The sequence below is a fragment of the Podarcis bocagei genome (assembly GCF_964188305.1).
Source record: "Podarcis bocagei genome assembly, chromosome: 5".
Classification (NCBI taxonomy): Eukaryota; Metazoa; Chordata; class Lepidosauria; order Squamata; family Lacertidae; genus Podarcis; species Podarcis bocagei.
In genome coordinates this window covers 16,202,604-16,216,431 of record NC_138129.1, presented here as the reverse complement: position 1 = coordinate 16,216,431, position 13,828 = coordinate 16,202,604, and the positions used below count along the sequence as shown (strand labels likewise).

At 47.3% G+C, this 13,828-nt stretch overlaps 1 protein-coding gene across 2 annotated transcripts in view; it reads right to left on the bottom strand.

Annotated features, from left to right (window-relative positions):
- The window catches only part of BMP7 (bone morphogenetic protein 7), an 81,977-nt gene extending 68,369 nt beyond the window's left edge, over positions 1-13,608 (bottom strand). Inside the window, exon 1 of one of the 2 annotated variants that reach the window (XM_081196458.1) lies at positions 12,801-13,608. In XM_081196458.1, coding sequence (XP_081052584.1) covers positions 12,801-13,251 — 451 coding nt within the window. In that variant the 5' untranslated portion in view covers positions 13,252-13,608. The remainder of the gene's footprint in view (positions 1-12,800) is intronic. The other variant, XM_081196459.1, reaches the window with a different exon arrangement.
- Between the last annotated feature and the right edge of the window lie 220 nt (positions 13,609-13,828).

Here is a 13,828-nt window from a genome sequence, read left to right as displayed (position 1 = left end):
AAGCCAGTCCCAACGGAGGATTCTCTACAAGTCCGCCCCCCCCCCCTTAAACTGCTTCAGAATGAAAACGCTAATGCCCTACAGTGCTAAAAGCCTGCTATTCTAGGGGGGGCATCGGGATGCATATTCTGGTGCCAAATACTTGTCAGGGGGGAAATTGGGGGGGGGGGGGAGAACACCACCAGATGGTATGAAGTAAACTGAAACTCGAGGTCTCCTCAGCATCTTTGCTTACATGAACCAAAAGTCACTTTTGTGCACTCTTTCCAAGAATGAGTAATTTTCCAAATTGTCCCCCTCTTCCCTCTCTCTCTCCTTCAGTTTTGTCAAGCATTTAACCACAATTTTATACTTGTCAGCGAGGTGACTGGAGCTGACAGCATTTCGCACTCATACTGAGCCCAAGAGGGAAGAGGGAAGAACACAAAAACGGCCACCCTGACCAGCAAATATTTTCAGCAACCTGTTCCTAGCAGGTGGGACAACTCTGCTGTTTGCGATGACCTTGCTAAGACCAGTCAGATCAGGGGTGAGCCCAAGATAAGAGTAGGATCTACTGGCAGATTACTCAGTGACTTGCAGTATATCTGCAAGTATTTCTGACTTCCAGCAGTTGAACAATGGAAAATGTTATTTAAAAGAAAAATCTCTGAGATGGCTAACCACTTATCTCTCGGCTTCAGTGTGCCTCGCCTGTAAAATAGGTGTATTCATCAGCTGCTTTTGACCTTGTCTTAGTGCAGCCCTGCTGGCCAATTTTAGTTTTGTGATAGGAATTATGATCTGCAGCAACTCAGATGTAGATCTGTACTTGCCTATGCAAGTTAACTCAGTGGGTGGCCTCTTGGGGTGCAGGAGATAATTGGAGCCACGCAAGGTACCATTTAAGAAGGTAAGAGCAGCCCTGTCAGATTAGACCAAAGACCTATCTAGTCCAGCATTCTGTTCTCGTGGTAACCAACCAAAAGGAGACGGGAAGCCTGCATGCCAAGATCTAAGAGAGATACTGGCAATCCCCAGCAACTTGTATTCAGAGGCAAAGTTGTACCTGGCCCCAACCCTCTGGCCACTGTTTTAAACCTGGCTTTGATTGGTGGATCTCAATGCTCTAGTATAGCGGTTATCAACCTGTGGGTCCCCAGATGTTGTTGGACTACAACTTCCATCATCCCTGAGCTCTGGCCTTGCTAGCTAGGGGTGATGAGAGTTGTAGTTCAACAACATCTGGGGACCCACAGGTTGAGAAAGGCTGCTCTAGTAAATCATAGAATTGTAGAGCTGGAAGGGACCCCCGGGGGTCATCTAGCCCAACCTGCTGCAATGCAGGAATGTTTTGTGCACTTGGGGCTTGAACCCACGACCCTGAGATTAAGCGTCCCGTGGTCTACCAACTGAGCTATCCCAGTGTACATTCAGTGTATAACAAAGTACATCCTGTTAGCCTGAAGGCAGCACACCCCAATGTCGATCACAGGGCTACCTGAGCGCTGGAAGGGAGAAACTGCTTCCATGCTGGTGCACTTTTGATTCACACAAAAATGAATTTGCAGAAAAGAAAAAAAAATATTACTGCAAAGCCTGCTAAAATCATGTTCAGAATGAAATGCGTTGCAAATGTGCCCAGCCTATGATTTTATTCCTGCTTCATCACCAAAACCACAACTGGAAGAGAGTTCATGCCCTTGTATTTTTTTTATTTATCAAATTTATGAGTCACAGTTTCCAGCTCCATTGCCTGAGCATAAAAAGCGTAAAAGATAAAATCACTTGGCCACCTTTGAGTTAAATCTGCACTTCTCACTACTGAAAGGTCCAGCTGCGTTTCCAAGCATCACACAGAACCCTGCTGAGAAGCAGCATGGACTCCTTTGTAGCCTAGAGAGGTGCTTTTCAAACCTTGTTCCAAGGAATCCCGAAGGGATTTATCAATGAGATAAGAAATCATGGACAAACATCTCAGAAATACAGCTGGATTCCTGATCTCCTGTGATCAGGGTGGAAGGGGTGCTTCTGAGTTCACATGAGGTAACAGTCCCCAACAGACTGCACTTTCCTATGAGCTCAGCACGTACCTTAAAATACTCTGAAACCTATAAAGCACTTGTAGCAGGTCCACAGAGAAATCAATACAGAAACAGTTCTCTGAAACAGAAATATATCCAATTTGGGTATCACCATTCTGGAATCATGGAGCATTCTAAAAACAAATGCAGTTAAAAACACCAGAAACAGTTATCATTGAGACATTCTAAAAACAATTAAAAGCATTCTCTCATCTCGTGGTCTCAGGGTTGTCAGGAACAGTATCCTTCAGCCATCAAATGCATATAAACAGGAAAGCTTTCAAACTGCTTCTGAAAGCAAGATACACCTCACCGGAGAGCGAGGGCATTCCACAAAAAGGGAGCCACCACCAGAAAGGGACTGTCACAGGTCAACACCAGCCAAGCAACCCCTGGTGGCATCACTACCAACAAGGCCTCGTCTGCCAATCGTAGTGTCCAAGATGGCCGATACTGGGGCATGTGCTCTTTCAGTTACCTGGTTCCCAAGCCATTCATGGCTTTATATGCCCAAATAACAAGTGCAAACAAAGTATCTTCCCTAACACCACCACTATAAACAGGCAAGGGGCTAGGGCATGTGCACACAAGTCTGGGTAAATGTGCAGAGGAAACCAAGTCAAACCATTGGTCTAACTAGATCAGTACTGTCAACACAAACTACCAGTGGCTAGCTACAATTTCAGACCAGGAGTCCCTCCCAGCTCTTGCTGGACCATGCCAGGAGGCTGTTGCATGCAAACGAGGTGCACTGAGCTACCTAAGAAGAAGAAGAAGAGTTTGGATTTGATATCCCGCTTTATCACTACCCTAAGGAGTCTCAAAGCGGCTAACATTCTCCTTTCCCTTCCTCCCCCACAACAAGCACTCTGTGAGGTGAGTGGGGCTGAGAGACTTCAGAGAAGTGTGACTAGCCCAAGGTCACCCAGCAGCTGCATGTGGAGAAGCAGGGAATCGAACCCAGTTCACCAGATTACAAGTCCACCGCTCTTAACCACTACACCACACTGGCTCTCCCTAAAGCACTTCCCTTGCTACTTGGCTATGCCCCGTCCTTCCTGCACCTTACGTCACCAAGCACAAAACAGTCTCCATCAGTTAGTGTGGGGCAGGCATAAGGATTGCGAGTGTCGCTCCCAGTTGCTGGGTGCCACAAGTGGGGAGAGTGTTGCTGTGTTCAGGTCCTGTTTGCGGGTTTCCCACAGCACTGCGAGAACCTGATGCTGAACTAGACCAGGCCAGAGCCTTATCCAGTCCAGCAACCCAGATTCCCACAGCAGCCAACCAGACACCCTGCTAAGTAGGACTTGAGAGCAACAGCACTCTGAAGGCGTTGTTCCCCAGTGAGTGGAATTCAAAGGCTCACTGATCCTGGAGATAGCATACATCATGACTGGTGACCAGGAGCCGTTCACAGCCTAATCCTCCTCTAAAGCCATCTTAAATTGACATCCAAAAACCTTAACAAAATATATTTAAAAACAAAGAAACAACCACCTGCCTTTTGATTCTCATTAGAAGCAGCCAAGATTTATTCTTCATTTTAAAGCAGGGGTAGGCAACTTAAGGCCCGGGGGCCGGATGCGGCCCAATCGTCTTCTCAATCTGGCCTGCGGACGGTCCAAGAATCAGCGTGTTATTACATGAGTAGAATGTGTCCTTTTATTTAAAATGCATCTCAGGGTTATTTGTGGGGCATAGGAATTCGTTCATTCGTTCATTTTCTCTCTCCAAAATATAGTCCGGCCCACCACATGGTCTGAGGGGCACACGGCTGAAAAAGGTTGCTGACCCCTGTTTTAAAGGGCGAGGTCCTTCCTCAATTTGCAACAGAAAGACAATGAGTTTCACCCTGGGGTGGCTATGTTTCAAATGCAATCCTCTAAAGCAGAAGGCAAGTATCTCCACACACCCCTCAGGTTATTTTGCATGTCTGAGGGAGGTGAGGTGGTATTGTTCTCTCCTTGAATACTGGGGTTTCACTTACTTATTGATCTGGGGAAACCATCAATCTTGGAAGTTGGCCTGGGGGCCCTATTCTGAGGGAGGGAGTCCTTTGGTGGTGGCTGGGCAACTGCCAAGCCCTTGCCTGCTGCTTTTAACTAAGCCAAAAGGAACAGGTGATTGTAATGGTGTTCAGTTCCCTACTTCCCATTAGACTTACCACAGCTCCCAAGCGGCACACCTGAGGAAAAGCAGCAGCAGTATGGTGCAATAGTTAGAGTCTGGGGAGAGCTAGGTTCCAATCCCCCAATCCCAGCTGCTACAACATCAGGGTGGGGTGGGGGAGCTTATGGCGAGCTTCTCTCGGGCTAAGCTACTGTGATGAGAGTTCAGGAAGGAGTCGTCTGCAGTGTGCAGTGGTGTTGGCAGTCTGGCTGGAAGGTGAGCCAGTTGAAAAGGAAAGGATCCCTGAGGATGCAGCGCTGCTCAGCCCAGCACAGGACAACAATGGAGTGTGGGTCTCAGCCACCAAGAAGGGAGCCAGAGGAAAGGAAGGGAGGACAGTTCCACACTACACATTTAAAGCATATTGCATGCATGTTTAAAGGGCATGGCTTCCCCCAAAGGCTGCTGGGAACTGTAGTTTTTAAAGAGTTCTGGAAATGGTAGCTCTGTCAGGGGGGAAACTACGTATAGGATTCTTTTGGGGAAGTAATGTACTTCAAATGCATGTTGGAATATGCTTTATCTGGCATATGCGAGTGTGAAAAAGAGGAGGGACAACAACAAGCAGAGAGCCAGATAGGAAAAACCAAGGAAAAGGAACAAGAGAAGAGAGGAAGAAGGAATAAGGGCCAAAATCATCATACTAAGAGCATATTACACCACAAACTTAAAACTGATTTAACCGTCCATCAGCTTTGGGTAAGGAGCACCGTTCAGGGGTAAGGCATCTGCTTTGCACACAGAAGGTCCAAGTTCAATCCCTGCCATCTTCAGGTAAGGGTGGGAAGAGCTGCTGCCAATCCATGTAAACAATACATAGATAGACAGACCTCTGGTCTGACTCAATATAAGGTGGCTTCCTCTGCTCTATGTCCCAGCTGCCCTCGGGAATCCAGAGCAATTGGTGCCTCTAACAGCCAACATTTCCATCATGAACAGGGAAGGGCTGTTGACTTCATACCTGCTTGTAAGCTTCTCAAAGGCATTTGATGGACTTACAAATATTCAGCAAGGTGGAAACTTGCCCAGGGCTGCAAACAGTGTAACAGGTGGGATCTCAACTTCAAACATCAACAACTCCCCTGCCCGAAAAAAGAACCCGTTCCCCCTTCAGTTAATGTACCCTCCCTCCTAAAGGATCAGTGTCTTGTCAGTGGTGGTTCCACACCTTTGGAAAGCCTTCTTCTGCGTGGTTTGTCAAATCACTGCTGTTTTTCAATTCCACATCTGTTTAAAGGGGCTGGAAAAAGAGCTGTTAGCTGCTGCAGCCATGCAGCGCTCTGGTGTTACTGGCAGAGCAGGCAGGGTCAATACTCCCATAAACCCAACTTGCACTGTTTTGCTGGCACGCTAGTGCTAGAGACTTGCATCCGTAACTGCCATATTAGGGAAAAGAATAGCAAAGATCAATGCACACCGGTATTTCCCGTTTCCTTTGCCCTTATGATGGCAGTTCGGAGAATTGTGCGCACTAAACAATGATCTGCAGATTATGGGAACTGTCACTCAGTAGGACAGGATTTCTTTAAGAGTGAAGTTTCAATACCTACCTCAAGCTAAAAGCCCAGGTTCTCCAGTGTGAGTCACGACAAGTAAACTGTTGTGGTTTCCATAATAACTAAAGTTTGTTTTCAAGGTAGCTTTGCACATTGCAAGGAAGCATATGACCAATGCACTTTCTCTCTCTGCAATTCCAGTGTAACCAATAGAGGGGAAAGTCATGCTTCACCTCTGTGGCTGTCTATGCATCGGAGGACACACAGCTCCTCACACATTCCCCAACTACACTTTACTATATTGAGCACAAAAAGAAAAGAATAAGTGTCGTTTGCTGGTTCTCCATCTTTCGATGCTTCCTTGCAAGTTACAAAGCCACTCTGTCTTCTCATAAAGGATCATTTGTTCCAAATGCAAAATCTTTTAGATCTTCCGCCATCCTTGCAAAGCTTGCCCACCTAGCACCTCCTTTAAAAACTCCTTCTCCCGATGACCAGACATGCAAAGGGGTACCAATATGTTGCAATTATTGAGGGCTGCGTTTATTTTATTTATGTTCTGTACTTAACTTACTTGAAAAAAGGAAAAGGAGCTGCAAAGGCTTCCATAGTGCTATGACACTTCTCTGCTGCAATGCACATTCTGGCATTATGGCACTTGCTGCGCTAGTTTGACGTATGTAACAAAACCCTACCTGGGAAATACAATGCCCACAAGAGTATCTCTTACAAAACCAAGGCACACAGTTTAATACAGGCTGCAATTTTAAAAGATCGCTATAGAAACCCTTCAGTTTAAAGGGGGGGGACACCACCTCACAAAAGATCTTCTAATTTTCACTGTCAATAGAAATCTGTATGTCTGAAAGCAGGTGCTGTGCTTCGCTATATAGGCTGGCTAGCAAGTAGTCTAATTCATTAAGAAGTCTATAAACAAGCTGGCCTTTGTCCCATGGAGATGAAAGAACTGAGACTACAATGGGATGAAAGGTGTGCACAAGGATGAAGAAAGCTATTATGGATCTATGTCCTTTCTTAAACTCGTCCTGGCATGCACTGTTGACAGGGGAACAAAACCATACAGACAAAACTCTCAGAAGTGCCTTGTTGCTAATAGTTCCACCTGTCTATGTTAAAACGATTGGATCTTGCCTATCATCTTACTAATGACAGACCATGCTAACAGAAGGTAAACACAATAGAACTATAACAGCACCATGATTTCTTGAAGAGCATTTCCTGCAGTATAGCATTAAACTGGTCTCTACAATCAGCAGGCAGCAGGGGAGCGACTGGGTGCTCTGCCATAAAGCAAACTGCCTTCTCCCTGATATGGTATTTTTCTATGTGCAGGGATTTTTTTTTTCCAACACAAAGGTGCTCAGCCCCTTCATCGAACCTTAAGCAGCTCAAGGAGGGGCACAGAAACCCAGTTGATTGCATGTGCTGGCCCAAGAAGGGGTTGGGTTTGGACCCAATATAATACAGTGGTACCTCGGGTTACATATGCTTCAGGCTACAGACGCTTCAGGTTATAATAATATTTAACTACAGTGGTACCTCGGGTTACATACGCTTCAGGTTACAGAAGCTTCAGGTTACAGACTCCGCTAACCCAGAAATAGTACCTCGGGTTAAGAACTTTGCTTCAGGATGAGAACAGAAATCGTGCTCCGGCGGCACGGCAGCAGCAGGAGGCCCCATTAGCTAAAGTGGTACGTCAGGTTAAGAATAGTTTCAGGTTAAGAACTGACCTCGGGAACGAATTAAGTTCTTAACTCAAGGTACCACTGTACATGCAATTATCTTAACTTCAACCCATCAACCTGCACAGTGTAGAAGCATGTTGTCTGCTTTTATGTAAGCTGTGATTTCTTCCTAAACAGGACCTGACAAAGAAGAGCTTTCTGTTCAGCATTTCAAATGAAGCTTTACACTTTTCTCTGGGCTACTATTTTTGTGATATTGCTTAAAGCTCTCAAATGAAATGGTTTGTTAAAATATTTCAAACTGTAACACAAGACTCCTGTAGCTTTTGCTTACATAGAGATAATGGATGAGGATTCTAAGACATTTGTGGAAAGTCAGCTAGCTTTTTAGGAAACCAATAATGCATGCTGTTTCTCTGGAACTGCCACCTGTGTTTATCTACTTCTACTGCTGGAGAGATTTGGAAAGTGAACTCACCCCCCCCCCCCCAGGACTGGTATTAGGACCTGTGCTTTTTAACTTGTTCATAAATGATCTAGAGTTAAGGGGTGAGCAGAGAGGTAGCAAAGTTTGCTGTTGATACAAATTTATTCAAAGTAGTTTAAAAGAAAGGTGGATTGCAATGAGCTCCAAAATGGTATTTCCAAACTGTGTGAATGGGCAGTAAAATAACAAATTTCACGTTAAAGGTTATTGGGAAAGGGATTGATCCAGCAAGGCTCTCCTTATGTTCTTATTTTTATATAACCTTTATCTAAGATCCCCTCTCCTCAAGCTGCACACTTAACTGCTGGGATAGCTCAGTCAGTAGAGCATGAGACTCTTAAATCTCAGGGTCGTGGGTTTGAGCCCAGTGTTGGGCAAAAGACTCCTGCATTGCAGAGAGATGGACTAGATGATGCTCATGGGCTATTCCAACTCTACAATTCACACCACACTGTTGCTGCCCTGAAACCTCCTCAAGTGACTCTCCTAGGATGGGATATATACTTGAACTGCAGTAATGCCTCTACTTGCCTAGGTGTAAGACCGAGAATTGAGGGGCGGGGAGCGGTGTATGTGCATGCAGAAATCTCTGACTTTCGCATGCTGGAAAATAGCCTACCATTACAAAGGTAAGAGTCACACCTGTTGTTATGCCCACTTTACCTCTGGCCACGCCCACCACTTGTATGTGGCCCCTGAAAGGCTGCCCAGGATGGAATGTGCCTCTTGGGCTGAAAGAGGTTCCCCACCCCTGAGATAAACAATGGAAAATGTGAGCTATTTCATTCATTCATTTGCATCTCTTGATTGCTCACCATCTGATACAGCTGAGCAGTTCCATGGAAAAGCAAGGAATTGATTGAACAAAATACTACAGTTCTATCTGTGGTGTTCAACAATGACACAAACAAGTCCTTGCTTGACGCTGCTGCAGCCACCAAGGGACGGATGTGTATATGCAAAGCAGCTCTAAGTCTTGCAATCCTTTGCTCACTTATGTGGGACCACTTTCCTCTGAACACAGAAGTGTTTTAGTTCAGAGAAAGCTTGCACAGGATTGGTTTGAGATTAAAGTCTCATGCTCTGCAGACTGAGCTATCCTATGATTCTATGAATTGAGTTTCACTGTTTATAAGTTCGTCCTGGTTTTCCTGGATTTAGAAAGTGTGCCTGAACATTTTGGCTCTCTCTGGGTTTATGCGCATGTATCTACACACACACACACGTTTATAAACAACTGCGTGCAGGTTCACATGGTCGCCAGTGTGCGTGCACCCAGTTGCCATGATCTTTCTGCATCAAAGAGGGGGTGGAATGATTACAAAGATCAGATGTATATCACCCAGTGTACAAATGATGACATACATAAAATGGCAAGCTCCTGGCAATTCTCTTTTACTAGCATACTTGATTTCTGTACAGAGAAGAATAATCTTGGTTCAGACGCTCAGCTCAGTATGGGGTTTTTCCTTACCAGACCCAAGTTTTACAAAGGATTCCCAACAATGGAGTTCCATACGGGTTCAGCGACAATGTCTAAAGCAGAGGTGCAGAACCCTTGTCAGCCCAAGAGCCACATACTATCATAGACAACCTTCTGGGGGCCACATTCAAGTGATGAGCAGGACCAGAGGCAAAAGTGGGCATGCCTCTAACTTTTGTATAGTGCATACACCCACACCCATCTTGCTGCCATTGATCCAAGCCAGCATCATCGCAGTTAAAGGAAACATTCTACCTAGGCAATACAGAGCAGGGTTACTGAAGGATCTGGCCTGGAGATAAGAGGTATGACCTCAGAAAAGTCCTGAAGAGGCCTGGGGGTGGCGATTTGACACCCCCAACCCAGGTCTACTTAGAAGTGGCACCTCTTTAGCCTTTTATCTCCCAGCAGACTATTCACAAGACTCTTCCAAAACCATCATTTTATCATCAACAGTCTTACTTTGTGGTCATTTGGACAATCATGAAATCTTAAGCAAAAGAGCGCATAAACACAACAACAAACATGAGTCAGATTATCATTTCATATTCAAAGGGTGTGTCCCTTCCAATTCCCAGGGAGTCCCTTCTTGTTTAAAATGTGAGCTGCAGAGTAGAGGGCAGTGGGGGGAGCCTGGGGCTGCGTTTAAAGCTCTTGGCTGTTCTGAACTTCTGTTTGGATTTGGTCTGGATTCACAGAGTTGCAATCTGTACATGCGGTGGTTTCACAGATGCATGTGACACAGGCTAAAAACAGATACAGCAAAACTGGTGCCTATAATTATATATTTTAAATAGACAGCTTGCCCCTGAGAGTGTTCTACTCAAATCCAGCCAGTTTATTCTGACCCATAGCACACAAAGAGAAATCCCCATTGGAGGACCACATCCCATTAAAAAGGCTCAGCCAACCGCAAGCCGAAAAGTGACAACTTCCATTTAATTTGCATAAACCCATCCACATGTGCTCACCAAAAGAGCACGGGCTGGCAACCCAGGCTAGCTCATTAGAAAGAGCAGCAAATGAGGATTTACTAGAGAACGTTTCTTGGGGTCATTAAGATCACAACCCACTTACTGCAGAGTTCTCCCACTGGTCTAAATAGGATCCCTCTAAAGTAAAGGGTTTGGGGGCTGCAGCCTGAAAAAGAACTGAAACCCCACAAGCAATCCCACAAAAACTGGCTCTTTGGAGAAGCTTAAATACTGCCTGTGTGTGTCTCCTTTCCCACCAGTACTTCTCCATTTACAGCAGCACCAGCAATGTTGCAGTTATTCAAAGGTGGTTTAAGCCCCTTCATCTGTTACACGTTGCAGTCTGTGGCCTGCTGCAGTTCAGGTTCCCAAGTCTGAACTACCCTCACGGCAAAATGCAGACAAACACTGCTAAAGCGAAGAAATAAAGATGGACATCATGGCATTCCTGTTCAGGCAGCAGCAAAGACAACAAAACAAGATTGGGAGGCGAAGCAAGGAGTTCTAAGTCGCCACAGCAAATGTCTCTGAGCCAGCTCCCAAGTGCATTTACAAGATGACACTAATTGAGATTAATTAATCGACAATTAACAACACCACATAATCAATCATCACAGTTGCAACTACAACTGAGAACCACCTTTTTATAGCTAGTTCTGAAGACTTCTTGATACAGAGCTGTTTTCCATAAGAACACTTTGTCCATACAGTACTTCCATAGTAAAAGAAAAGAAATGATTACTCTTTCAGCACATGCATATGGAATTATTCTCACAATCCTAAATTAGTCACAAAGGTCTTTATTCTAGGTTAAATTACCCCATAGCAGCACCATACCCCTCCCTGTTTTACTTGATTTTTAAAGAGCTAGATAAGTACCCCACCCCTACTGTGAACTGGGTACCAAAACATGTACATTAAAGTATAATTAGGGGCCCACACACAAGATTCTGTAACCTCCAGGCTCTAAGCACTTGTACACAGTAAAATGATGCAATTTCCTCATCTTTTAAAAATCCATCCTCATTGGTGAAGGTTTCAGTTGATGCTTGCAATCCACGTTGGCTGTTGCAAGCATGGAACCCAAAGGGCTCTATTTGCTACTCAGTGGTTAATCTACCTTTTGAATATGCCATGGTTTGCCATGCATCTTGGTCCTATGCATTCAAGCACCACTCACTCCCAAGTTAGTGTGCATACGATTGCAGCCTTAAAGTGAATCTATGAGTGCTCTCTTTGCAGGGAAAGGGCTGAAGACAGCTGGTGGCCCAAACCTTTGGCCTTGGAAAAGTATTTCAGGTGGCTATCCTAGAAACACTCAGTAATAAGCAAAAGCACATATCTGAAGATCACTCGGCACTGACAGGTTACATGTTAAATTAATGGCTCTCACAATGTGGGACACCACCACCCTTGTTGAGTATGGATCACCTAGCCCTAGGAGGGATAGAAAGTTATAAGGAGGGACAGGATCCTGAGGAGGGACCCATCCTTCTCTCAGTATTCTAGACACACTGGTAGGGTGAATGTCCCTTAGAAGGGGATCATAACTGATTCACATTGGATTTGTGAGGATAGCAGTTCCTCCACTTGCTCCATCATCCAGCCCAATTAGCAAAGACTCACTAATTTGTTATGTTTCCCTGCTTGCAGATTTGAGAGGCATCATAAATCTACTTTTCAAACACCACCGCCTTTCCAAATGCCAGTGTTGGGTAAGAACCCCAAGCAGGCTGCAGGCACACAAGAATGGCACACCAAGGATTGCTGTCCTGATGGTTGGTGCAAGGATGGGGGAATCCCAGAAATTAAAATAAACTTTTTTGGGGGTGGAGATCAAAACACTTCAGAAGTGCTGCACTAAACCCTTCCTTTAACAGCTGTCTCATACGTGTAACTAGAGGGTTCCTCAAAAGGTGCTTCAGTGGAGCGTTAATATTTTTAAAGCCCAGTCTAATACTTCTGGGTGAAGAGGCAGAATCTTAAGCCAGGACAAACACTGAAGAGATAGTAATAAATAGTTCCAGGTCAGTTCAAGCGGGGTTGTTGTTTTTTTAAAAAAGATTAGCTCCATGTCTGAAGAGATGTCCTCTCATGGGGGGCCATCCCGCTGGGTCACTGCAATTTCCCACAATGCCCTGGAGTACCACTATTGGGGGCGGCATTGGGGGAAATGGCTCTTGCCTGCTGCAGGTGTCTGCCCAAACAGGCCCTACAGGGTGGTTCATGGATGCCACAGGAACTGCCCAGGATGCCAGGCCTGGGCTGCTATGCCCTTGCATTGCCAGTGCCAGCCACTTGGCCTCACCATCCCACGGGTTCCTCCTGGCTTCCCGGAGGCCACACGAGGAAGTGTCCTTCCATCTCCCAAGTGTTCCCCAAGCCCCTTCTCCCTCTCCCTGCCAGCCAAGCGACTCACCCATGTTGACGAAGCTCATGACCATGTCGGCCTCGGTGAGGAAGTTGCTGTCCTGCAGGCTGGCCAGGGGCGGCCCCTGGGTGCTGAAGATGGGCTTGTAAGGGTACGAGTAGCCCTCTCCGCCGTCGCTGGCTCCGGCGCCCTCCTCCTCCACCGACATGGCATTGTAGAGGTCCAGCATGAACATGGGCGCCGAGTTGTGCTTGCCGTGCAGATGGGGCCTCGGCCGGTGGGGCAAGCCCAGGATGGAGAGGATCTCCCGCTGCATCTCCCGGCGCTCCTGGCTGCGGAGCCTCCGGTGGATGAAGCTCGAGTGCACCTCGTTCTCCAGCGTGAAGTCGGCCAGGGCGCAGCGCAGCTCCACAGCCCAGGCGCCCAAGAGGAGCCACACCAGCAGCCGGGCGGCAGCCGCCTCCGCCGCCCGCCGCTTGAACCACCCCGCCGCGCGCATCTCCGTCACAGGGGGCAGAGCCAGGGAGCCGGCGGGCTGGGCAGCGGCGGCGGGAGAGGCGGCCGGCCGAAAGAGCCGCGCATTAAAAAGGAAGGGGCAGCCGAGCGCGCCGCGGAGGGACCGATCACTTGGCCGGCGAGCTGTCCTGGAGAGCCCACCGAGAGGCGCGCATGATAGCCCGGGCGATCCCGGGAAGGAGGGAGGAGCGAGCGCGCTTACTTGCCGAGAGCCATACGCGGAGAGAGGGCAGGAGAGCGGCCCGGCGACCCCGGGCTCCGACCTGGCCGCTTCCCTCGGGGATGTGCTCGCTCGCTCGCTCGCTCGCCCGCCCGCCTCGCCACCAAGCGCAAGGCTTCTGAGCGGCGGCTTAGCCGAGCAGGCGGCAGCGGGAGTTCGCGCAAAGGGGCGGAGCTCGGCGCGTTGCACTCCCTCGCCCAACTGGGAGAAGTGTCCCAAGTCAAGCCACAGGAAAAGCCAGCCTCGCCGGCTGCGTGGGTCCGCCGCTTGCTTCCCCCGCCGATCCAGGCTCTGTGTCCCCCAACAACGCTCGGACCCTGGGGGTGGGGTTAGGTTAGGA